The 25,442-nt window shown below is 38.1% G+C and overlaps 1 gene segment (V, D, J or C); it reads left to right on the top strand.

Annotated features, from left to right (window-relative positions):
* Nucleotides 1-25,442, top strand: part of LOC123841238 (T cell receptor gamma constant 2-like) — a 61,848-nt gene that overhangs the window by 25,905 nt on the left and 10,501 nt on the right. Inside the window, 2 exon segments of the C gene segment in view lie at nucleotides 876-891; nucleotides 20,194-20,226. Coding sequence covers nucleotides 876-891; nucleotides 20,194-20,226 — 49 coding nt within the window.

Here is a 25,442-nt window from a genome sequence, read left to right as displayed (position 1 = left end):
TTGATTTTGTATCCTGCCAAATTACTGAATTGCTTTATGAGTTCTAAGAATTTGGGGGTGGAGTCTTTTGGGTTTTCCACGTAAAGTATCATGTCATCTGCAAAAAGAGAGAGTTCAACTTCTTCTTTGCCAATCTGAATACCTTTTATTTCTTTTTGTTGTCTGATTGCTGTGGCTAGGACTTCTATACTATGTTGAACAATAGTGGCTAGAATGGGCATCCTTGACATGTTCCTGAACTTAAGGGAAAGGCTCTCAGCTTTTCCCCATTGAGGATGATATTCGCTGTGGGTTTTTCATAGATGGATTTTATGAACTTGAGGAATGTTCCCTCTATCCGTATACTCTGAAGAGTTTTAATCAGGAAAGGATGTATTTTGTCACATGCGTCTTCTGCATCATTTGAGGGGACCATATGGTTCTTCTCTCTCCTCTTATTAATGTGTTCTATCACATTGATTGATTTGCGAATTTTGAACCATGCTTGCATCCCCTGGATAAATCGCACTTGGTCTTGGTGGGTGATCCTTTTAATGTATTGTTGGATCCTATTAGCTAGGATTTTGTTGAGGATTTTGGAATCCATATTCATCAGGGGTATTGGTCTGAAATTCTCCTTTTAGATGGAGTCTTTGCCTGGTGTAGGATTAAGGTAATGCTTGCCTCATAGAATGAGCCTGGAAGCTTTCCTTTGGTTTCTATTTTTTGAAACAGCTTCAGTAGAAAAGGTATTATTCTTCTTTGAATGTTTGGTAGAATACCCCAGGGAATCCATCAGGCCCTGGACTCTTGTTTTTTGGGAAGTTTTTGATCACAGCTTCAATCTTGTTACTGGTTATTGGCCTATTCAGATTGTCAATTTCTTTCTGTTTCAGTCTTGGCAGTTTAAGGGTTCCCAGGAAGGCATCCATTTCTTTCAGGTTGCTCAGTTTATTGGCATATAATTGTTGATAATAATTTCTAATAATTGTTTTTATTTCCTTGGTGTTAGTCGTGATCTCTCCCCTTTCATTCATAATTTTATTAATTTGGATCCTTCTCTTTTCTTTTGGATAAGTCAGCCCAGTGGTTTATCGACCTCATTAATTCTTTCAAAGAACCAGTTTCTTGTTTTGTCGATCTGATCTACTGTTTTCTGGTTTCTAATTCATTGATCTCTGCTCTAATCAATTATTTCTCTTCTAATGCATGGCTTAGGCTTTGTTTGTTGCTTTTTCTCTAGTTCTTTAAGGTGTAGAGTTAGTTGATGAATTTGGGATTTTTCTATTTTTTTGAGCATGGCTTGGATGGCTTTGACCATGGCTGTGGTCCCCCTTAGGACCACCTTTGCAGTATCCCACAGGTTTTGGACCAATGTGTTTTCAGTCTCATTGATTTCCATGAATTGTTTAAGTTCTTCTTTGATTTCCTGGTTGATCCAAACATTCTTGAGCAGAGTGGTCTTTAGCTTCCAAGTGTTTGAATTTCTTCCAAATTTTTTCTTGTGATTGAGTTCCAGTTTTAAAGCATTGTGGTCTGAAAATATGCAGGGAATAATGTCAACATTTTGGTATCAGCTCAGATCTGATTTGTGACCCAGGATGTGGTCTATTCTGGAGAAAGTTCGATGTGCCCTCAAGAAGAATGAGTATTCTGTTGTTTTAGGGTGGAATGTTCTGTATATATCTATGAGGTCCATCTGGTCCAGTGTGTCATTCAAAGCTCTGTTTCTTTGTTGATTTTCTGTTTAGATGATCTCTCTATTATTGAGAGTGCAGTATTGAAGTCTTCTACAATTAATGTATTGTTATCCATATGACTCTTTATTTTGGTTAACAGTTGGCTTATGTAGATATCTGCTCCCTTGTTGGGGGCATAGATATTTACAATTGTTAGATGTTCTTGTTGGATAGACCATTTAAGAATGATATAGTGTCCTCCTGTGTCTCTAACTACAGTCTTTAGTTTAAAATCTAATTTGTCTGATATAAGAGTTACTACCCCAGCTTTCTTTTGAGGTCAGCTGGCATGGAAGATGGATCTCCATCCCTTCACTTTCAGTCTGTATATATCTTTAGGTTCAAAATGAGTCTCTTGTAGACAGCATATGGATGGGTCCTGTCTTTTTATCCAATCTGCAACCCTGTGCCATTTTATAGGAGCATTTAGGCCATTCACATTGAGAGTGATTATTGAAAGATATGAATTAATTGTCATCATGTTGCCTCTGAAGACCTTCTCTTTATAGATTGTCCCTATAAATTTCTGTTGTATATGACTCTTGCGGTCTTTCTCCTTTTATAGAACCTCCCTTAATATTTCTTGCAGGGCTGGTTTAGTGGTCACATATTCTTTCAGTTTCTGCCAGTCTTGGAAGCTCTGTATCTCTCCATCCATTCTAAATGACAGCCTTGCCAGATAAAGTATTCTTGGCTTTATGTTCTTCTTGTTTAGTTCCCTGAATATGTCTTGCCAGGTCTCTGTGGATAGGTCTGATGTTATTCTGATGTTTCTCCCTCTGTACATAAGGAATCTCTTCCCCCTAACTGCCCCTAAGATGGTTCCTTGGTTCTAAGATTTGCGAGTTTTACTATTACATGCCAGGGTGTTGGCCTCTTTTCCTTGATCTTGGGAGGGGTCCTCTCTGCCTCTAGGACATGAGTGTTTGTTTCATTCCCCAGATTATGGAAGTTCTCAGCTACGATTTGCTCAAGTATATCTTCTAGTCCTCTCTCTCTCTCTCCACCTCCTCCAGGATTCCAATAATTCTGACATTGGAACTCTTCATGGTGTCACTTATTTCTCTGATTCTATTTTCATAGATTCTGAGTTGTTTTTCCCTGGCCTCCTCTTTTCCCTTTTTATCTATTAAATTGTCTTCTAGGTCACTAATTAATTTTTCTGCCTCGCTTACCCTAGCTGTTAGATTATGTAGATTAAATGGCATCTCATTGATAGCATTTTTAAGTTCTGCCAATTCAGCTTTCATTTCTACCTTTAGAGACTCTATGTTGCCATTAATTGATTTCTCCATTCTAGCCATTGTCTTCACAATTGCTAGCCTGAATTTCATCTCTGACATCTTGGTTATATTTGCATCCATTTGTAAATCTGTGGCATAAGTCATAATCTCTGAGTCTTTCCTGTTTGGGGGGTTCCTCCTCCTAGTCATTCTTTTGATGGGTGGTTGAGGGAATGTATAGAGTACAAATTATTGACCACAACCCAAGCAAGATGCACTTGTTTTCTAGGGACCTTAAGGTTGCTGACCTCTTTTTCTCCCAGCCTGTCTTCTGGGGGAGGGGCCTGCTGTGCTGTTACTCAGGCAACCCTGTTTGGGCAGAGTTGCCCTGCCCCCTGTGGCGGGGGATGTGCTCTGTGGGAAATGGTTTTTTGGGGCTTTTGTTCTCTTGTGGCTTTCCCTGGAGGCTTTCCAGGTCTCTTCTGAGAGTCAGAGCAGAAGAGACCATTTCCAACCCTCTGCCTCAGAGCAGAGAGATTGCACTCTGTTGTTCAGTGAGCTCTCCAGGCCACGCTATCTCTGTTTCTTTTTGTGCTGCTATAAATGGCAGCATTCTGGGTTGTGCGCTCCTCAGCTGCGCTCACAGTCCTTGCCTCCAGGTCATGGCACGTCTCTGCCCTTTGTGCTTCTAAAACCACCAGCTGCTCCGAGTTTGCATGCGCTACCCTGCCACTTGGTTTCCATCTAAAGTCCTTTCCCCACTGCTACTGGTCTGTGAGTCTGTCCCTGGTCCTCAGCACAGGAGGCTATCACTCACTGGTGGCATAGGATCCCCACAGCCAGACTCCCTCCTGCTGCTGTTTATCCTCAGATATCCTCCCGCGGAATCACAGCTCCCCGCTTTGTACCTTGAAACCAACCGCCTGCGATATTCTGTTTGTAGAGATCCAGATCTATCTTCTTACATCTCAGGCTGATTTCATGGGTGCTCAGAGTGGTCTGGTAGATATCCAGCTCAATTCTGGGGGCCAGTTGGAATAGGGTCCCCTACTCCTCCACCATCTTTTCCCCCCATCATCCATAATAACTGTCTTACTGTGGATAAATTGCTTAATATATCTTTGATTCCTCACTTGAAAATGGAAAATATAATTATATTTACTTGAAAGAACTGTTGAGAGGGTAACTTAAATAATGAATATAAAGTTCATACAAGTGCTTGGAGCATGTCTAATGCTCACTATATTGAGGCTTCACTTGCTTATATGGGTTATTATGGCATATTTGAACATAATCTAACAAAATATGAAACAAAACCCATAACCTACTCTTTTCTTTTTTATTTTAAGTAATAGAAATAAGTGAAAGTAGACAAATTTTTCTTTCTGACATTTTTAATAAAATACCTGCTGACACTCCTGGAACGCTGCCATGCCTATTCATTTCCTAACTGTTTATGATGGCTTTTATGCTACAATGGCAGATGTGAAGATTCACAACAGAGACCTTAGTCCAAAAGCCTAAATAAAATATTTGTTATCTGGCCTTGCAGAAAAAATTTGACAGCCCTTCCTGTGCAAGAAAGAGTAAGGGAACGAGTTTGTAATTATAACTAAAATTCAAGATGTAATAAGAGAAAATATTGACAAAGTTTACACCATGAAAATGAAAGCAAAATTTGCATGGCAAAAAGCACCATAAGTTAAAGGACAAAAACAAACTATTAGGGAATATTTACAACCTGTATAGCATATAATGGTCAACTATCCCCAAAATAAAAATTATTTTAAAAATGGAGGTAAAACATTTAATATATCCTATAGGAAAATGGCAAAGATATGAAAAGTCTACTCATAAAAAGAAATATAAAAAGAGATCTTAACATTATACAATGTTGATGAATTTCACTTATAATAAGATAAAGTTCAATTAAACCTACTGAAATACTATATCTTACTCATAAGACTGTCAAGAATATAAGTTTATAGGGGTGCCTGGGTGGCTCAGTCATTAAGTGTCTGCCTCTGGCTCGGGTCATGATCCCAGCTGGACTGTGCCCCGAGTCAGGCTCCCTGCTTGTCAGGGGGGCCTGCTTCTCCCTCTCCCACACCCCTTGCTTGTGTTCCCTTTCTCACTGTCTCTCTCTCTGTCAAATAAATAAATAAAATCTTAAAAAAATAGATAAATTTATAATACTCTCTGTTGGTAAAGCTGTGAGAGAAAACAGGCACTCATACATTTCTGGTAAGGATTCAAAATACAACATGGGGGAGTTTGGAAATATCTAACAAATGTTCATATGCATTTACTTTTCACCTAGCAAGAATATTTTCAGAAATTTACTCTAAAGGCACAATTTCAACATTATTAAAATATATATGCCAATATTCATTGGGTAACTGCAAAATGTGAAATACATAAATATCCAGACACAGGAGATTGCTCAAATAAATGATGGCATGTACACACAATGGAGGACTATACACTGTAACATAGAAGTGAGATGCAAAATCATTGTAATTTATATATCAGAAATTCACAATTGGAAATTGAAATTTAAAAATAGTACCATTTACAATAGCAACAACTGCAATATCAAAAAACCTTTAGGATATTTAGTGAAAATTTTTCCAAAAATACGAAGGATTTGTATGCAGAAAACAATAAAATTTTAATGACAGAAGTTGAAGAAGAACTAAATAAATGGAGATGTATACCATGTTCATAGATTGGAAGACTCAATATATTGAAGATGTCAAAACTTCCCCAAAGGGTTAAGTAGAATCAGTGTAATCCCAGTGAAAATCCCAGGAGGACTTTTCATGGAAATCAATAAACTGGTTGCAAAATTCATATGGGAAGGTAAAGGACATACCATTGCCAAACCAGTTTTGAAAAGAGTTTTAACACTTACTATTAAGCCTCAATGATCAAGAAGGGGAGTATTGGTGAATTCATATATGCATAGATTAGAGGAAAAGAATTCAGAACTAAGGCAACCCGTAAGTTGTTAACTAATTTCTAACATGGTGCTAAGGAAATCCAATGAACAGAGAGTAGATTTTTCAACAAACAGTATTCAAACAATTGTTCATCTATGTAAAAAACAAAACAAAACAAAAAAAACAAGAACAACTCAATTGGTACCAAACACCATATACACAAACTAATTAAAACTGTTTTCTAGGTTGTAAATGTATAACCTAAAAAATGAAAGTTCTAGATGAAAATACAGAAGAAAATCTTTGTGACCTTGGGTTAGGCAAAGATTGCTCATATAGGACACCAAAAGCAAGATCATAAAAGAAATATTTGATAAACTGCATTTCTTCAAAATTGGCATTTCTGCTCTTGCAAGACTAAAAAAAGAAGGAAAATGGAAGGAAAAGCCACAGATTAGAAGAAAGTATTTTCAAAAGACAAATCAGGGAAGAACGTGGTGTTCAGAGTACTAAGAGAAATATCACAACTCAGTAATAAGAAAAGAAACCCAATTAAAAATGGGAAAGGCAAATAGAATTAGGCAGAAATCACCTCAAATTTACTTTTCTTCTGTTTTTCATAGAATTTTATTTTATTTTGTTATTTTTTATTTATCTTTAAAAAATATTTATATATTCATGTGAAACAGAGAGAAAGAGAGAGAGAGAGGCAGAGGCAGAGGCAAACTCCCTGTGGAGCAGGGAGCCCAATGCTGGACTCAACCCCAGGACCTGGGGATCATGACCTGAGCCAAAGGCTTAACTGACTGAGCCACCTATGTGCCCAGTTTTGGTAGAATTTTAATGTAAGAAAAAGAAAAACAATACCAAAAAAAAAAAAAAAAAAAGGCACAGTACCCACATGAGCTCAGAGATGTAGAGAGCTGGAAATGGCACTGCTGCCATTTTACAATAATATTTTAAAAAGCAGGAATGAAAATTAATATTATGTATGAGTCCATCAGAGAACTGAGGTTGCTGGGTGTGTGACTTACAAAAAAAAAAAAAAAACCCAAAAACAAAAAACTGGAGACAGGCACTTGCAGGAAGAAATAGGAGGAGAGCATTTGCTCACCTTGGGCAGATGTCAAACACCTTCACCTGGTCACAAGATTAAAGTGGAATTTGTTAATATAACAGTTAAGATCTCAGTAGTCTAGTGAGAGAGTGTGAACCCTTGGGAATATACAAGGGGTATTTTCCAGCAACTTTTAAGTGTCTTCTCCAGAAACCTCACAAAATTCTTGCAGGGAAGATCAGGGACAATCCAGAGAGAGGTTCCTTTGCTACTGCAGGAGGGGAACAACAGCTACTGTTGAAATCCACCCAGACCTCATCTACCCCATCACCACTGTAGAAAACAAGTGACTTCACCTGCAGAGGAAGGTGCTGGTGGAATCCCACTGCAGTTGAGGGAGGGCAAAGGAGGCAACCACTGAAAATTTGCCCAGAACATCTCCCTTCTGTCCAAAACTAAGAAGTTTTCATCTGCAGAAGGATGGTCCTTAAATTCATGGCCTGAAGTAGGTGGATACCTCCTGCAGCTGGGGGAGGGGACGAGGATTGAAAATGTTCCACCTCTAGAAAAGAGGCAGAAGTACTTGTGAAGGCCATGTCCTTAATACCAGTTTCACTGTATCTGCTTAAAACTGAGACTTAATAAAAATATCAGAGAATGTCTCCTTCTCTGACCTTTCACCACCACGCTGGCAAACCCTGAGTAAAAGTAACAGAGGAATAGAGCTAAGAGAGCTTCAAGAGGCTGATTCTGTCTGGGGAGCAGAACAGGGAGAAGGCTCAAAGACAAGTGAAGAGACAAAGCCAAAGTAGAACTAGAGGATTTTTAAGTGTCTCCAACTCTGACAAAAAAAAAAAAAAAATTTAACCCTGATAACATAGCAACAACAAATTTCAAATCCAGTCTAACTCCTGACTACTTAGCCCAAGTAACCCAAGGTCACTTTATCTTCTATCCTAACTGTGGGGAGAGGGGAGGGACTAGGCTGCCTTTTGGAAGTGTGAATTTTCTCTGCCTCTCCCAATCTATAAGAAGCTTCCTGGGAAGGACGCCGTACCAGTGTGCACAATGTTGCACAATGAATGAATGGATGAATGATGAAAACTACAAGGCCTTTGAAGTGATAGAGAACTTGTTTGAATTCGTGCTCAGCCACCTAACTGACAGCACAATCCAGGAAAGTTACTCCATCTTTCTCACAGGGTTGGTGGGGGCTGAAGGAGGTTCCATACAGGACAGGTCTAGCACAGGGTCAACAAATCACAGTGTCCTTTCCCATTACAACTGACCTGCTTCACGGAGCCATCTCAGCTAACACAGGAACTCAGGGACTCTTTAAATGTCACACCTTATATTGTCCCCCAATCAACAGTAAGGTTTGCTTTATTTTGAAAAGCTAACAATTATGAATAGGAAAAGGGTCCATGGTAATAAAACAAAGGATTTTCTTCCTCCAAGATTTTTCTTCATTCACAGAAGAATATAGTAACATCATAGCACCTAAAACAGTAACTATAGTAATTGTAAACATTCCTCCAAATTTGTGAACTTTCTTCAAGCTATTGATCTATAAAAGTATATATTTCTGCATAAATTTGTGTTATTACTATCTCATAGTAATAAGTCTTTTCTTCCAATTTTCATGATAGCCTTATAATTCTCCATGCTCCTGCCAAATATGGTGAGAAATCCATAACTTAGAGAGAAAGAGAGCTAGAGGATAGGTGTGTTTGAAGCAAAACCTAAAGGAAAAAAGTGAAGGTGTTGCCCCCAAAGGAAGATAACATTGAATTTTTATAACATGGTGAGGTCTTCTAGGATCTGAGGGTTCTTTACACCAGGAACATAATAAAATAACCCTGAGACAGATCTTACTGAAAATGTCTTTCTCTAGTTTTAAAGGAAAACTTCCTCCGCAATCATGATTCATGCCCCCTTTTGGAGAAAATTCTGACTACTCAGGGGCAATGCAAACCCCATGGATGGACATGTGTCTCTGGCTTGGTTCATAGGTTGCTATACTCCTGTCTTGTCTCTTTATTGTTTTCATGTCCACTGCCAATTTATTCAAGTGCCTCTGATTTCTCTCCTTTGCTTTTCAAATAAAGATACTAAAATTAGAATCTCTCAGGATCAAGTCTCCTTTACTGGAACATCAGACAGAAGCATGCACATAGGATGCAAGCTCTCTAGGGTTTCCCTGGAGAGGGCATTGTGCAGCGATACCAACAAAAAGGAGGAGAGTGGCTGAAATGAATCCTGGATGGCTCATCCAAGATTATGAACAACACAAGCCCATTTCCTGCTTGGGTACAGATAAGAAAGACAACAGTCTTTTCCCTGATAATCCTTAATGTCATTGAGTCTGAGGAAGCCCCCTGCTATTGTGCCTGCTGGGATCTCACAATGTCACAAAGTCAGAAGGACCCTCTAAGAAAACCTCTATTACTAACCTTCAACTCCTTTCTCACTTGAGCAACCATAGCATACCCTTTCCTGCTATTTTCTTTTCAGTTTATGTCATTTTTATTAAATTTTTATTATTACGTTATGTGAATCACCATATATTGCCACACCATGTAGTGTTCCATGATTCATTGTTTGCATATAACACCCACTGCTCCATGCAGTACTTGCGCTCTTTAATACCCATCACCAGGCTAACCCATCCCCCATCCTCCTCCCCTCTAGAACCTCAGAGTCCATAGTCTCTCATGGTTTGTCTCCCCCTCTGATTTCCCCCCTTCATTCCTCCCTTCCTGCTATCTTCTTCTTCTTCTTCTTCTTCTTCTTCTTCTTCTTTTTTTAACATATAATGTATTACTTGTTTCAGAGGTACAGGTCTGTGATTCAACAGTCTTACACAAGTCAGAGTGCTACCCATAGCACATGACTTCCCCAATGTCTATCACCCAGCCACCCCATCCCTCCCACCCACCACCACTCCAGCAACCCTCAGTTTGTTTCCTGAGATTAAGAATTCCTCATATCAATGAGGTCATATGATACATGTCTTTCTCTGATCGACTTATTTCGCTCAGCATAATACCCTCTAGTTCCATCCACATCATTGCAAATGGCAAGATTTCATTCCTTTTGATGGCTGCATAATATTCCATTGTACATATACACCACATCTTCTTTATCCATTCATCTGTCAATGAACATCTTGGCTCTTTCCACAGTTTGCCTATTGTGGACATTGCTGCTATAAACTTCAGGGTGCATGTACCCCTTTGGATCTCTACATTTGTATCTTTGGGGTAAACACCCAGTAGTGCAATTGCTGGGTCGTAGGCCAGCTCTATTTTCAACTTTTTGAGGAACCTCCCTACTGTTTTCCAGGGTGGCTGCACCAGCTTGCATTCCCACCAACAGTGTAGGAGGGTTCCCCTTTCTCCATATCCCCGCCAACATCTGTCATTTCCTGACTTGTTAATTTTAGCCATTCTCACTGGTGTGAGGTGGTATCTCATTGAGGTTTTGATTTGGATTTACCTGATGCCGAGCGATGTTGAGCACTTTTTCATGCATCTGTTGGCCATTTGGATGTCTTCTTTGGAAAAATGTCTGTTCATGTCTTCTGCCGATTTCTTGACTGGATCATTTGTTCTTTGGGTGTTGAGTTTGGTAAGTTCTTTCTAGATTTTGGATACTAGCCCTTTATCTGATATGTCATTTGCAAATATCTTCTCCCATTCTGTCGGTTGTCTTTTGGTTTTGTTGACTGTTTCCTTTGCTGTGCAAAAGCTTTTTATCTTGATGAAGTCCCAATAGTTCATTTTTGCCCTTGCTTCCCTTGCCTTTAACGATGGTTCTAGGAAGAAGTTGCTTTGGCTGAGGTCAAAGAGGTTACTGCCTGTGTTCTCCTTTAGGATTCTGATGGACTCCTATCTCACATTGAGGTCTTTCAACCATTTTGAGTCTATTTTTGTGTGTGGTGTAAGGAAATGGTCCAGTTTCATTCTTCTGCATGTGGCTGTCCAATTTTCCCAACACCATTTGTTGAAGAGACTGTCTTTGTTCCATTGGACATTCTTTCCTGCTTTGTCAAAGATGAGTTGACCATAGAGTTCAGGGTCCATTTCTGGGCTCTCTATTCTGTTCCATTGATCTATGTGTCTGTTTTTGTGCCAGTACCATACTGTTTTGATGATCACAGCTTTGTAATAGAACTTGAAGTCCAGAATTGTGATGCTGCCAGCTTTGCTTTTCTTCTTCAACATTCCTCTGGCTATTCAGGGTCTTTTCTGGATCCATACAAATTTTAGGATTATTTGCTCCATTTCTTTGAAAAAAGTGGATGGTATTTTGATAGGGATTGCATTAAACGTGGAGATTGCTCTAGGTAGCATTGACATCTCCATGATACTTGTTCTTCCTATCCATGAGCATGGAATGTTTTTCCATTTCTTTGTGTCTTCCTCAATTTCTTTCATGAGTATTTTATAGTTTTCTGAGTACAGATACTTTGCTTCTTTGGTTAGATTTATTCCAGGTAACCAATGGTTTTAGGTGCAATTGTAAATGGGATTGGCTCCTTAATTTCTCTTTCTTCTGTCTTGTTGTTGGTGTATAGGAATGCAAGTGATTTCTGGGCATTGATTTTATATCTTGACACTTTACTGAATTCCTGTATGAGTTCTAGCCATTTTGCTGTGGAGTCTTTTGGGTTTTCCACATAAAGTATCATGGGATCTTCAAAGAGTGAGAGTTTGACTTCTTCTTTGCCAATTTGGATGCCTTTTATTTCTTTTTGTTGTCTGATTGCTATGGCTAGGACTTCTAATACTATGTTGAATAGCAGTGGTGATAGGGGACATCCCTGCCATGTTCCTAACCTTAGAAAAAACTCTCAGTTTTTCCCCATTGAGCATGATATTTGCTGTGGGTTTTTCATAGATGGCTTTTATGATATTGAGGTATGTACCCTCTATCCCTATACTCTGAAGAGTTTTGACCAAGAAAGAATACTGTACTTTGTCAAAAGCTTTTTCTGCATCTATTGGGAGGATCATATGATTCTTGTTCTTTCTTTTATTAATGTATTGTATCACATTGATTGATTTGCAGATGTTGAACCAACCTTGCAGCCCAGGGATAAATCTCACTTGGTTGTGGTGAATAATCCTTTTAATGTGTTTTTGGACTCTATTGGCTAGTATTTTGGTGAGAATTTTTGCATCCATGTTCATCAAGGATATTGGTCTGTAATTCTCCTTTTTGATGGGGTCTTTGTCTGATTTTGGGATCCAGGTAATGGTGGCCTCATAAAACGAGTTTGGAACTTTTTCTTCCATTTCTACTTTTTGGAACAGTTTCAGAAGAATAGGTATTAATTCTTCTTGAAATGTTTGGTAGAATTCCCCTGGGAAGCCATCTGGCCCTGGGTTTTTGTTTTTTGGGAGATTTTTGATTACTGCTTCAATTTCTTATCTGGTTATGGGTCTGTTCAGGTGTTCTATTTCTTCCTGGTTCAGTTTTGGTAGTTTATAGGTCTCTAGGAATGCACCCACTTCTTCCAGGTTATCTAATTTGCTGGCATAGAGTTGCTCATAATATGTTCTTATAATTGTTTGTATTCCTTTGGTGTTGGTTGTGATCTCTCCTCTTTCATTCATGATTTTATTTATTTGGGTCATTTCTCTTTTCTTTTTGATAAGTCTGGCCAGGGGTTTATCAATCTTGTGAATTCTTTCAAAGAACCAGCTCCTAGTTTCGTTGATCTGTTCTACTGTTCTTTTAGTTTCTACTTCATTGATTTCTGCTCTGATCTTTATTATTTCTCTTCTCCTGCTGGGTTTAGGCTTTATTTGCTGTTCTTTCTCCAGCTCCCTTAGGTGTAGGGTTAGGTTGTGTATTTGAGACCTTACTTGTTTCTTGGGAAAGGCTTGTATTGCTATATACTTTCCTCTTAGGACTGTCCTTCCTGCATCCCAAAGATTTTAAACAGTTGTGTTTTCATTTTTATTTGTTTCCATGAATTTTCTTAATTCTTCTTTAATTTCCTGGTTGACCCATTCATTCTTTACTAGGATGCTCTTAAGCCTCCATGTATTTAAGTTCTTTCTGACTTTCCTCTTGTGGTTGAGTTCCAGTTTCAAAGCATTGTGTTCTGAAAATATGCAGGGAATGATCCCAAACTTCTGGTAGCAGTTGAGACCAGATTTGTGACCTAGGATGTGATCTATTCTGGAGAATGTTCCATGGGCACTAGAGAAGAATGTGTATTCTGTTGCTTTGGGATGGAATGATCTGAATATATCTGTGATGTCCATTTGGTTCAGTGTGTCATTTAAAGTCTTTATTTCCTTGTTGATCTTTTGCTTCAAAAATCTGTCCATTTCAGTGAGGGGTGTGTTAAAGACCCCATTATTAGTTTATTGTTGTCAGTGTGTTTCTTTGCTTTTGTTATTAATTGCCTTATATAATTGGTTGCTCCCATGTTAGGAGTATAGATATTTACAATTGTTAGCTCTTCTTGTTGGATAACCCTTTAAGTAGGATACCGTGTCCTTCCTCATCTCTTATTACAGTCTTTGGCTTAAAATCTAAATTGTCTTATATAAGGATTGCCACCCCAGCTTTCTTTTGGTGTCCATTAGCATGGTAAATGGTTTTCCACCCGCTCACTTTCAATCTGAGGGTGTCTTTGGTTCTAAAATGAGTTCCTTACAGACAGCATATCAGTGGGTCTTGTTTTTTTTTAACCAATCTGATAGCCTGTGTCTTTTGATTGGGGGCATTTAGCCCATTTACATTCAGGGTAACTATTGAAAGATAGGAATTTAGTGCCCTTGTATTGCCTGTAAGGTGACTGTTACCGTATATTGTCTGTGTTCCTTTCTGGTCTATGTTGCTTTTAGGCTCTCTCTTTGCTTAGAGGACCCCTTTCAAGATTTCTTGTAGGGCTGGTTTCATGTTTTCAAATTCCTTTAGTTTTTGTGTGTCTTGGAAGCTTTTTATCTCTCCTTCTATTTTCAATGACAGCCTAGCTGGATATAGTATTCTTGGCTGCATATTTTTCTCATTTAGTGCTCTGAATAGATCCTGCCAGTCCTTTCTGGCCTGCCAGGTCTCTGTGGAAAGGTCTGTTGCCAATCTAATGTTTCTACCCTTGTAGGTTACAGATCTCTTCTCCCGAGCTGCTTTCAGGATTTTCTCTTTGTCTCTGAGACTTGTAAGTTTTACTATTAGATGTCAGGGTGTTGACCTATTTTTATTGATTTTGAGAGGGGTTCTCTGTGCTTCCTGGATTTTGATGCCTGTTTCCTTCCCCAAGTTAGGGAAGTTCTCTGCTATAATTTGCTCCAATATACCTTTTGCCCCTCTCTTTCTTTCTTCTTCTTCTGGGATCCCAATTATTCTAATGTTGTTTCATCTTATGGTATCGCTTATCTCTCGAATTCTGCCCTCATGATCCAGTAGTTGTTTACCTCTCTTTTTCTCAGTTTCTTTATTTTCCATCATTTGGTCTTCTATATCACTAATTCTCTCTTCTGCCTCATTTATCATAGCAGTTAGAGCCTCCATTTTTTATTGCACCTCATTAATACCCTTTTTGATTTCAACTTGGTTAGATTTTAGTTCTTTTATTTTTCCAGAAAGGGTTTCTCTAATATCTTCCATGTTTTTTTCAAGCCCAGTTAGTATCTTTAAAATCATCATTCTGAACTCTAGTTCCAACATCTTACTAATGTCCACATTGATTAGGTCCCTGGAGTCGGTACTGCCTCTTGTTCTTTTTTTTTGAGGTGATTTTTTCCATCTTGTCATTTTGCCCAGAGGAGAATAGATGAATGAGAGAACAAAATGCTAACAGGGTAACAACATCCCCAAAAAATATACACTAAAGAATCAGAAGAGTTCTGAAACTGGGGGAAAAGAAAGGGAAAGATAGAAAAAAGAAAAAAAAAAAAAGAAAAGATAAAGATAAAAACAAACAAACAAAAACAAAAAGAAAAACTAAAAAACAAAATATGATCAAATATGATCAGGCTGGTGCATAGATCAGTGCCACACACTAGATTTTGGGCATATTTCGGTCTGTTAGAAGAAAGTGCCTCCCAAATTTTTAAAGAAATAAAATCTTATATATGTACAAAAATATGGGTTAATACGATGAAGGGATGGAATATGACTGTAAACATGAAAATTATACAAGATTTTATAAAAGGAATTGATAAGATAAAAATTTGGTTGAAAAAACAAAGAAGAGGATTTAAAAAAAAGGAGAGAATGTGATCAGGCAGGAGACTAGAAGAAAGCCATACACTAGAGATTTAGGGTATATTTTGGTCTGTTAGAAGAAACTGTATTCCAAAATTTTAAAGAGAGAACAACTCATATATATATATACCAAAAATAAGGGTAACTACTATGAAGTGTTAGAATATTCTAAAAATGAAAAATAAAAAACATTTTTTAAAAAAGGGATTGATAAGATGTTGGTTGAAAAGGGAAAAAGAAAATTTCAAAAGAAAAAGAACGTTAAAAAAAATTAACTTTGAAAGACTAAAGAATCATGGGAAAAAAGCCATGAATTCTATGTGTAGTATTCCCCTAGCGTTGGAGTTCTGCCGTTCTCATTGATGCATAAACTTGGTCTTGGCTGGCGGTTCTTGCTGATCTTCTGGGGGAGGGGCCTGTTGCCATGGTTCCCAAATGTCTTTGCCGGAGGTGGAATTGCCCCACCCTGGCCGGGTCAGGCTAAGTAATCTGCTTGGGTTTGCTCTCGGCAGCTTTTGTTCCCTGCAAGCTTTCCATGCAGCTTTGGAGGCAGAGAGTGAAAATGGCGGCCTCCCAATCTCCGCCCCGTAGGAGCCCAGAATTCAGGCCCCGCTCCTCAGTGAGCCCCCAGAGAAAAGCAGTCAGTCTCTCCTGTCTCTCCTGTCTCTGGCCACACTCCGTGCTCACCCGGCCTGTGACCGTGCATTTCTATCTCTGGAAAGACCCCGTGTGTTGTCTCCAAACCCAGCAGATCCCTGCGGTGCACTCCCGTGCTGCTCCTCCTGGGGGAGGAAGGGGAGTCTCCCCGGATCTGCCACTTGTTGGGTCCCTGCTGGAGCAGCAGTGGCCCGACTGTGCCGTGGATCACGGTTTGTGGCAACCCCGAGCTGAGAGCCCCCGCCTCGGCTCTGTCTCTGCAGCTGGCTTCCCCACTTGGATACCTGGGAGCTCTGCCGCACTCAGGCACCCCCGGTCTTTCTGTGACCCCGAGGGTCCTGAGACCACACTGTTCCACGAGTGTTCCACCCCCCATTAGCCACTGGAGCGACGTCCCTCAGCGGAGCCGACTTCTAAAATTTCTGATTTTGTGCTCCACGGCTCTATCACTTGTCAGAAGCGGCCATCGGAGGCCCCCTCCCCCACCATCTATCTTCTGAATTTCGCCTCGGATTCACTTCTCCGCACGTCCTACCTTCCAGAAAGTGGTCGCTTTTCTGTTCAGAGAGTTGTTGCTATTCTTTTCTTCGATCTCCTGTTGTGTTCATAGGTGTTCAGAAGTGTTTGATAGCACTCTAGCTGAATTCCTGGGACCAGACGAAATTTAGGTCTCCTACTCCTCTGCCATCTTGCTCCTCCCTCCCCCTTTCCTACTCTTAATCACAGGTTCATAAGCTGTTGGAACAGGAAGGGCCCTTTGGACATACGTAGCCCAATCAATGCCCACACAACAAATGGGATGTGGGGGTCCAGGGATGGCAAATGCCTTGTCCAAAGCTAGTTAACCACAGAGGCAGGGCTACAGCTGCTTTTCCGAAGATCACAGAATAGCTTCCAAGAGGCTTCTTCTTTCAACATATCAGAGAACTGGGTTTGTTTTCCAAGTTGAGTTTTATTTTTTATTTATTTATTTTTTTGTGATGGCAAAGTCCTTTTGTACAATTTATTTAAAAAGAGACAGCTGTGAAGTAGAAATGCAGATGTTTTCTGGTTGTAAAGACAGCAGTTACAAAAAAGAATAAATATGATGCTGGGAAGTATTTTTAAAAATATAGAAAACCCCTGGTATTTGCGAGCATTCCCAAGTTGAGTTTTAATAAGGAATCTATTTTTCTGTGGGAGATAGAATTCTACAAATTTCTCCTTTTATTCTAGGAAAATATAGTCATCTCAGAAAGTATTTTTTCATTTTGTTTTCCCTGAAAAAAATTTGTGTTGTCAAATGGCAAAAGTGGCTTACTAAAAAGTGGAGACCGTTGTTCACATTTCTCAAGTATATTTCTATTGGCATGCTCGCTTTTTCAGTTAGTGAAGCGTATCGTCTTCAGAAATACAATCCTAAACTGCTGACACAGTAGGCCTGATGTTTGTGAGAACAGAAGAGGTTTCCTTTGATGCATCTCTGAGCAGTTTCACATACTTGAGCACCTGGAAATCAAAATCTCTTAATTCTCTGAACACTGTTTCTGGTAATTTAGAAAAGTCATTGGATGACCAGTTAGTCCCGATCTTCTTTTTCTTTCTTTTGTTTTTTCTTTCACTTTCTTTCTTTCTCCCTTTCTTTCTCTCTCTCTCCCTCCCTCCCTTCCCTCTCTATCCCTTGCCTCTCTATTCCTTCCTTCCCTCCTTCCACCCTTTCTTTCTTCCTTCCTTCCCTCCTTCCTTCCTGTCTTCCTTCCATCCTTCCTTCACTCCCTCCTTCTTTCCTCTCTCTCTTTCTTTTTCTTTTTATTTGCTCTCATCATATCCATTTTCTATCCGCAGTTTTCCATGATTGCTGCCTCCATCAAAACAGACATTTGGATCAATTAATCTGAGGAACATAAAATATCAGATGCCATGAAGCCTAAATTCAAGGACTTTTAATGACCTCAAAAGATCAAATTGCCAGTACAAGGTTTCTACCTGCTGGCCCTGACATGAACCTCAGGAGAAGGCTTACATTTTTGTAGAAGCTCTAGCCAGTGTGATAACCTCTAACCAGGCTGGATCAAGATATTTGTAGAAGGCACTAAGTTCATAGTAACTCCTCCTGGTAAGTAACTTTGTTCTTTTTATATCCTGTGAATAAAAAACTGAGAGATGCTTTTTAGAAAAACAATGTAGAATCAACTTAGCATTTCGACAGCAATTTTGCAGCTACTGGTCACTATATATGAAACAAAACTACTTTGTAAAGGTTTATTTACTTCCCTGCTTGCAAGCAGATTGAAATTCTACTTTTAGAAAATATGTACATAAAAGCATAGATGCAGGCCTGAAATTAAAATATTTCTGTGACCTTGTCTGTGATATATTTGTGTAAGTTATTGGTTCAAGATGATATTCATGTAGGTGGCCTTTTAAGTGAGAAACACTTTGATGAAGTACCTGTAGTATTAATAGTGCTCCTTTCTTAATGAATAGTGTTCCTTGCTGTAATAACCCATAAAAACTGTAGGATTGCTTTTGATTTCATCTTTAAGAGCAGTGCAAAAAATTTAACTCTTACAGTGGATGACTATAGAACATCAATAAATAAACATATTATTATTACTCTACTTTCTTGGTGGGTAGGCTCAATTTAGTAAAAAACCAAGCTATTGCGGCTCTTGTGATACTGCCTAGAGATGGTCCAGTTTAATGGAATTTGTGAGCTCAGTAAACTATTTCAGTTCCAGAATCCATGAAAAGAAGCTGTCAGCATGGTTTTACATCCTTGTTTTTTCATTTATTGAAGACAGTTTCTATGATGGAAGCTAGAGGTAAAAGGGTACACAAGACACAGTCCCAACACTCAAAAAGCTTGTAGCCTAGTGGATAAGTATTCTAGATTGTGGCTTGATTGAGCCCCATGTATTTTGGCCTGCAGTTGCCAGACACATAGAATGTCGGATTCATGAGCTCTTTTGCATATATTTGTTTAGTGGAAAATTTGATAAAGGGCCCCAAAACCATCTGATTAAAGACAATAATACTATTAGCTAATATTTATTGAGAGTCAGATACCATACTGCCTAGTTTCTGTGCCTTATCTCAATCCTTAAGAGCACTACACAGGAAATTTTCTTATTCCAATTTCACTGATGGGGAAACTGAGACTTAGAGAGTTCAGTTATTTGCTTACATTCACATGGCTAGTTACTATGCCAAAGTTTGGGACCAAATAGTTCCTTGTTTGTTCCATAATGCATGGTCTATACCATTATATGCTATTAGAAACATTAAGCCATACTTTTATTCTGAATATACAGTCTTTTGTAGTCTGACATTTTAAATAGACTATGTAGTTGAATGTTTAATAGTAATAGCTCATAATTTGTATGACTCCTCATGCAGAAAACACTTCTGCTTCTAATCATGGCATTAAAATTGCCTCTCTTCCCCCCAAGACTTCAAGTAAGTTATGTTGAATATTCATTTATTAAATTCTCACAATGTGATTCTTAGGGTATTTCTATAAACTGCAAGTCCTTTTGTTACCATTCAATTCAGTCTTTCTGTATTGGCATCAAATTTGCTGGAAATATGAAAGCTGGCAGAAGAATGGGAGCAGTTGTACTACATGCAGGACTCAGTTGCAGAACTCAGAGCTGCCTTTGCACTCCGGCTGGGACAGCTGCAGGGAGAGCAAACCAAGCAGGATCCTCTGATGGGCGGCTCAGAATTGTAAGTCCATATCCTGGAACTTGATAGGGTAATTTCAAGTTCAAAGGAACAGTCTTTCAGGAATAAATGGGTTAAAAGATCATCATTAATATTTCACACTCTGTAACAACTCATCTGTTCTAGTATCAGTGAGGACTGAAATCTGGAAAAAACTTATGTTAAAATCAAACCAGATGTCTACCCTTCAATGTGTAGAAATAAAAAAATACCTATAAAATATTGAACATTCATATCTTAAATATTAAAATATATTATGTCTATTTTTGTTCCTCTGTTAAAGTCACAGAAGTAGTAACTGTAAATTACACTCTAGGAAAAGAACTGATATGACACATGAAAACCTTTTAAGAAAAAAGATTTAGAAGTTTCAGGAACATGGTGAGAAAAGGTAAAATTAGACTCTCCAATGCATGTGAGATGGGAAAGACAGACCCAAGCTGTCCAGGCAGAGAGGGGTCAGTTCATCCATTCTTGACTACATTCATATCTAATGTGATTTTACTTGAGATTTATCTTTGTTTAATGTTAGCAGTGTCTATTTATATATATTTATATAAATATTGGAAAAATATGGACACAATTTTAAAAGAGGCACACAGGGAGATTTCTGTAAAAGCTTTTCAGACAGTGTACATGGAATAACTGGTGGAGCAACAAAGTGTTTGGTCCTGGCACATTGCTCAGGATTACAGGTAAAATACGTTTTAATTCTTCCCTTAAGGTAGGGAGACGAAGTAGGTGATCCAGGAGGGCAGGCTAGGTGCTGGTACTGGCTCAGAATTCTAGGATTTGGTCCCAGTTTGGTCATAAATAACAGTGGGTTACTTGGAGAGGTAGTTGACTCTCTCCTAGTCCTAGGAGGTAGCTGCTGCCTGAGCTAGAATGGAGGAGATTAACAAGGAGCTAACTAGCTAGAGCAACTGGGGGTCCCTACAGGGTGGAGCTGTTAATCCCTTAGGGATTTCTGTGTTGAAACATTTGTAAAGAAATTTGTGTATCTTATTTATTAGATTACAAAAAATAACCACAGGAAAAGAATGAACAAAAAATTGATAAACTTGCCATTTTGTCTGAAGGCAATTCATATTAGGTATCGACATATTTAACTGCATAAATGTATCCAGGAATGTCATAAGCTGGGTTTGTTTTTTCCAAATTCAGACTAGTAAATTTGTTCATTCTTCATTAGCCTTAGGGATGAAATTTGGCCCGGATGAGGGAGAACATCTCACAGGGATGTTTCTACCCTATAGAATCTAGTCAAATGTTTTCAGAGAATCTTCACAAGGCTGGGGAAACATTGGAAAAGTGGAAGGAGTGATATATTTTGGTGTCTTTCTGGTTGTGATCATAGGCATGCATGAATTCATAAATTGAAAAGTAACTTTCTAGTTGCATTTCCCCCCACTGACTGCAATATAAATTCTAGCAATCTAATTAAATAATGGTGACACAGATGTAATTCATGAGGTCCTGAAATTTTTTTTATAGGAGAGTGTGGTGCAGAGAAAAATGTGTCCACATTCTGGATGTTTTACTTTCTGTGTAATCATCCTTCAGCCAATAAATTTTGATTCACTGGTTATTGCTCTCTTAACAGTATAGAAATAATACATGCCCATTAGGGAAAAATTGGAAAAGAGAAAAAATAAAGTATTAAAAATTTATAGTGACACTTATTCTGTTAACATTTGCTATATTTCCATCCATCATTCTGTCAAGGTAACAGCCATCTCACGTGGATGTTGTAGAACTAAATGAAATTAAATATGGTAATATCTACTGCATAGGTTGGGATGTAGTAATTCATTAAAAAAGTCAGTTCTACAAATTCCAATTATCACTCAGTGGGGTTCTTTTTAAATCAGGAGTACAGAAAATTGTATTAATTATGATCTAGTCTACAGGTCACTTAAGAATAATTGGTCAGTATTTGCAGAATACTTTCAATTTCTAAGACTCATTGTTACATGTTTCTAAAAATGAGTAGAATGTAGTAAGCATTACCTCATATATTGTTAACCTCAACATAAGTTGACCTCTCCCTTTTCAGTGGAAACATCTGGATATAAACAAGGGAGATGTTTTACAATTAAATATATAAAATTATACTAATATACATAAAAAGTCAAGTATTCACTTTTTTAATAAAACATTTTATTTTTTATTTATTTGAGAGAGAGGGGACATGCATGCAAGAGAGAGAGAGCGAGAGAGCACAGGAGCTGGGGGGAGAGGCAGACAGAGAAGGAGAAACAGACTCCCAGATGAGCAGTGAGCCCAATGTGGTGGGCTCCATCCAGGATGCTGGGATCATGACCTGAGCCAAAGTCAGATGCTTAACAGACTGAGCCACCCAGGTGCCCTCAAATATTCACTTTTAATAGTTTATATCTTAATTGGATTATACCTACAAATTAAAAATTATATTATTACAAATATCACTTGAGAAATACTGTTTTTTTAACCTCATATTTTATTAAAAATTTTGTTCAGATTCTTCACATGCATCTAAAATGTATACTTTAGAGCAAATTTCTGAGTCATCTTAGTTAGGGTCTGAGTGTCTGGGGATACTTTTATGATGATGTCTTTGGATATTTTATTGGAACAGACATTTATCCACTTACAAAATAAAAGCATTTTTTTTCATTTATTCTGTCATTCTGTATATGTACAATGTAAGCATAAAGTATAGAGACTTTAGTCCCAGGTAATATTTACCAAATCCATATTAAACTTCTTTATTTATTTTTTTTTTTTTTACTGGTGCTACCTCTAAACTGGCTTTAGTTGAGTTTATTTCAGGTTGATATCTTATCCAAGTGCATTGTTCAATCAAAGTAGAGTATTAGAAGAGCATCCTTTAAAATGAGAGATTGCCCAAACTGAAACACAGGGGAAACTCTGTTTTATGAGGCATAATTTTGGGAACAAAAGCTTCATCTTATGTTCTGGCATTTCAGTGTGTTTGAATTCTGAATTCTGAATTCAGTGTGTTTGAATTCTGAATGTTTTGCATTTATATCACAGAGTGGGATTTGCAAATATCTTCTCCCATTTTTCATGTCAACTTTGAGGTAGACCTTACTAAACTATCAAGTTCTGGGGCAGAAAAAGAAACAAGCTCTAATGCAGAAACTATTTCTCATTTATTTATACTGCCTATTTCCAAAATCTATTTGAGGAGACCTAAAATAAAATATGCAAGGACAGTTAGGCAATGAAACAAAAATAGAAGACCAAAAACACTAAGGAAATGAAAACAGAAGAAAAAAGGCCTGTGATTATCTAGCACGAAGCATAGGGTAAAATTTTATATTCAAAGGTAAGGGGAAAATGTAACGGAGTACATACTTTTTATTAACTGAGAAAATGAAGCACACCTAATTTTCAAATATGTTTTTCCCACCTTAAAATGAGAAAAAGACTTCAATGCATGAATCCTTTAGGAGCAATGTGAAATGAAAGAGTGAGCAGTGCCTTCCACATCCATTTTAGAAAATGGAAGAAATGGTCTTTAACAAACCTGTTTCATGTTACCACTGCATTATTACTATGGGCACCATGACATTTAATGTCATTCACAGATGATGACCTTCAGCAGACTTGGTCAGGCAGGTGAGTGTCTAGTGATCTAACATGACAATAGGAGGCTTGGATGTCAAGGCAACCGGCCATTGATTTAATCATTCCACCATGAAGGCCCACTGTAGAAGTCTGAAGCCAAACTTTGGACATGAGCTGGAACAAAGTCAGTTTGAGATAGAAATTTCTGAGGAGAGCTTGGAATGCTCATAGATTGTGCTGTTGGTGGGGAAAATGCCATTTGCTTTGGACAGTACAAGTGAATCAGTTCCATGAAGTGACCCCCTATTACTGGGCTTTACTAGCTTCCATTTGATTTTCTTAATACTGGAAAGGCATTGGATAAGATAAGACAAGTGATTCCCTAACAATTGTTGTGTGAAAGACACATTTTCAGTGATCATGGTTCAGAGAATTCCAGACATAGTAGAGCAAAGAGAGGTGCAAACGAAGGAATGAATTGTGATGCTCGATTGACATAGGTCCAATTGTTATCCCCAAATACTGCATTCTTATTAGTAAGAGAAGGTTTGGTCTCATGAGATTAAAATGTGATGTTGGAGTGCAAAGTCATCACAAACAAATTGCTAATAATAATGGTAATGATAATTATAATTATAATCTCTCATTTTCATAGCATGTTTAGATGTGGAAATCTTAGGAGAGATTTGATACCAATCCTTCCAGTAAAGGTCAGCATAGCCAACATTGTGCAAACACTGTAATAGGATCTGCCCTTGTGTCTGTGTGGACTTGCATGAAGTGCTCATGCACAACATGTGTAATTGTCTTGAAAGTGTTTGGCCCAAGAACAAACTTGATCATGATAGATAAGTTGTGTGAGTTGACACATTGCCTTTTCTGATGGTAAAACGGTGTTGCCCCATTTTTAACCTAAAGGGAGAATTGTATCCAGTATGGAGAGTGGTTTGTAGCCAACTGTATTGACAGAGCAGAAATTCTCCAGAGGATTCAGCTCTACTTCTAACCACTCTAGTGGAAAGTTACCTTACTGTCCACTGATATACAAAACCCTTGAATTTAGAGGTATTTGTTTAATGGACTTTTCTCTCATTTGGCACAAATTTTTTTTTTTTTTGGTATTTTTAAGTTTCGTATGTACTTAAATCTTAATCCTTTATCTTAATTGATATCATGTCTAACAGTAACAAGTTGGGCTTCACACTGGTATTTAGTAGAAAAACAATTAAAATTTTAAATTTTATTTAGAAAATGCTTTGGAATATAGTTAGGGATACAGTTAGTACTTTTATAATGGTTTTTTTAATTTTTATTATTTATTTATTTATAATGGTTTTTTTTTAAGATTTTATTTATTTGATAGACAGAGACACAGTGAGAGAGGGAACACAAGCAGGGGGAGTGAGAGAGGGAGAAGCAGGCTTCCTGCGGAGCAGGGAGCCCGATGCGGGGCTTGATCCCAGGACTCTGGGATCATGACCTGAGCTGAAGGCAGACGCTTAACGACTGAGCCACCCAGGTGCCCCAGTACTTTTAAATATATTTAGAAATGTCATAAATTTGAAATTCATATTTACATAAGAAATAGTTTTAAGTATTTTTTAATAAAAATGAGAAAAATAAAAGAGGAATTTTGAATCAATATTAATATGCAGATCTGAAATACCATACTTAATTGAAAATGTCATTGCATTTTGTTAATTTATATAGAATTCATACTGCTTCATAGTCATCAAATATATACAACTCAGGCAATTTACCTGAAAATTTTTTTGATTATGAATATTATAAATGTATTGGGAAAATTTATTTATTTTGTAAAACGGTTTCTGTTTTATAAATTAATGAAATGATTGTGGCCATAAAAAAACACTCTTAATAAGTTTTAAAAAGAATGTTGTGGAGCACCTGGGTGGCTCTCCGATTAAGCATCTGGTCATGATCTCAGAGTAGTGGGATTGAGCCTTGAACTCCATGTTGGGCTCCAGGCTGAGCGTGGAGCCTGCTCAGGATTCTTACTCTCCTTCTTGTTCTGCCACTCCCCTACCACTCTCTCTCTAAAATAAATAAATAAAATCCTAAAAAAAAAAAAGGAATAGTAGGGTGCCTGGGTGGCTCAGTCATTAAGCATCTGCCTTCGGCTCAGGTCATGATCTCAGGGTCCTGGGATTGAGTCCCACATTGGGCTCCCTGCTCAGCGGGAAGCCTGCTTCTCCCTCTCCCACTCCCCCTGCTTGTGTTCCCTCTCTTGCTGTGTCTCTATCTGTCAAATAAATAAAATCTTTTAAAAAAATGGTAAAAAAAAAAAGCATGTAATATAATTCCATAAAATATAGGC

The sequence above is a fragment of the Mirounga angustirostris genome, unplaced genomic scaffold (genome assembly GCF_029215605.1).
Source record: "Mirounga angustirostris isolate CCGP_5_RB_7025 unplaced genomic scaffold, mMirAng1.0.hap1 SCAF_12, whole genome shotgun sequence".
NCBI classification, from domain to species: Eukaryota; Metazoa; Chordata; class Mammalia; order Carnivora; family Phocidae; genus Mirounga; species Mirounga angustirostris.
Note: the sequence above shows the minus strand (reverse complement) of the source record. Positions and strands in the feature narration are given on the sequence as shown.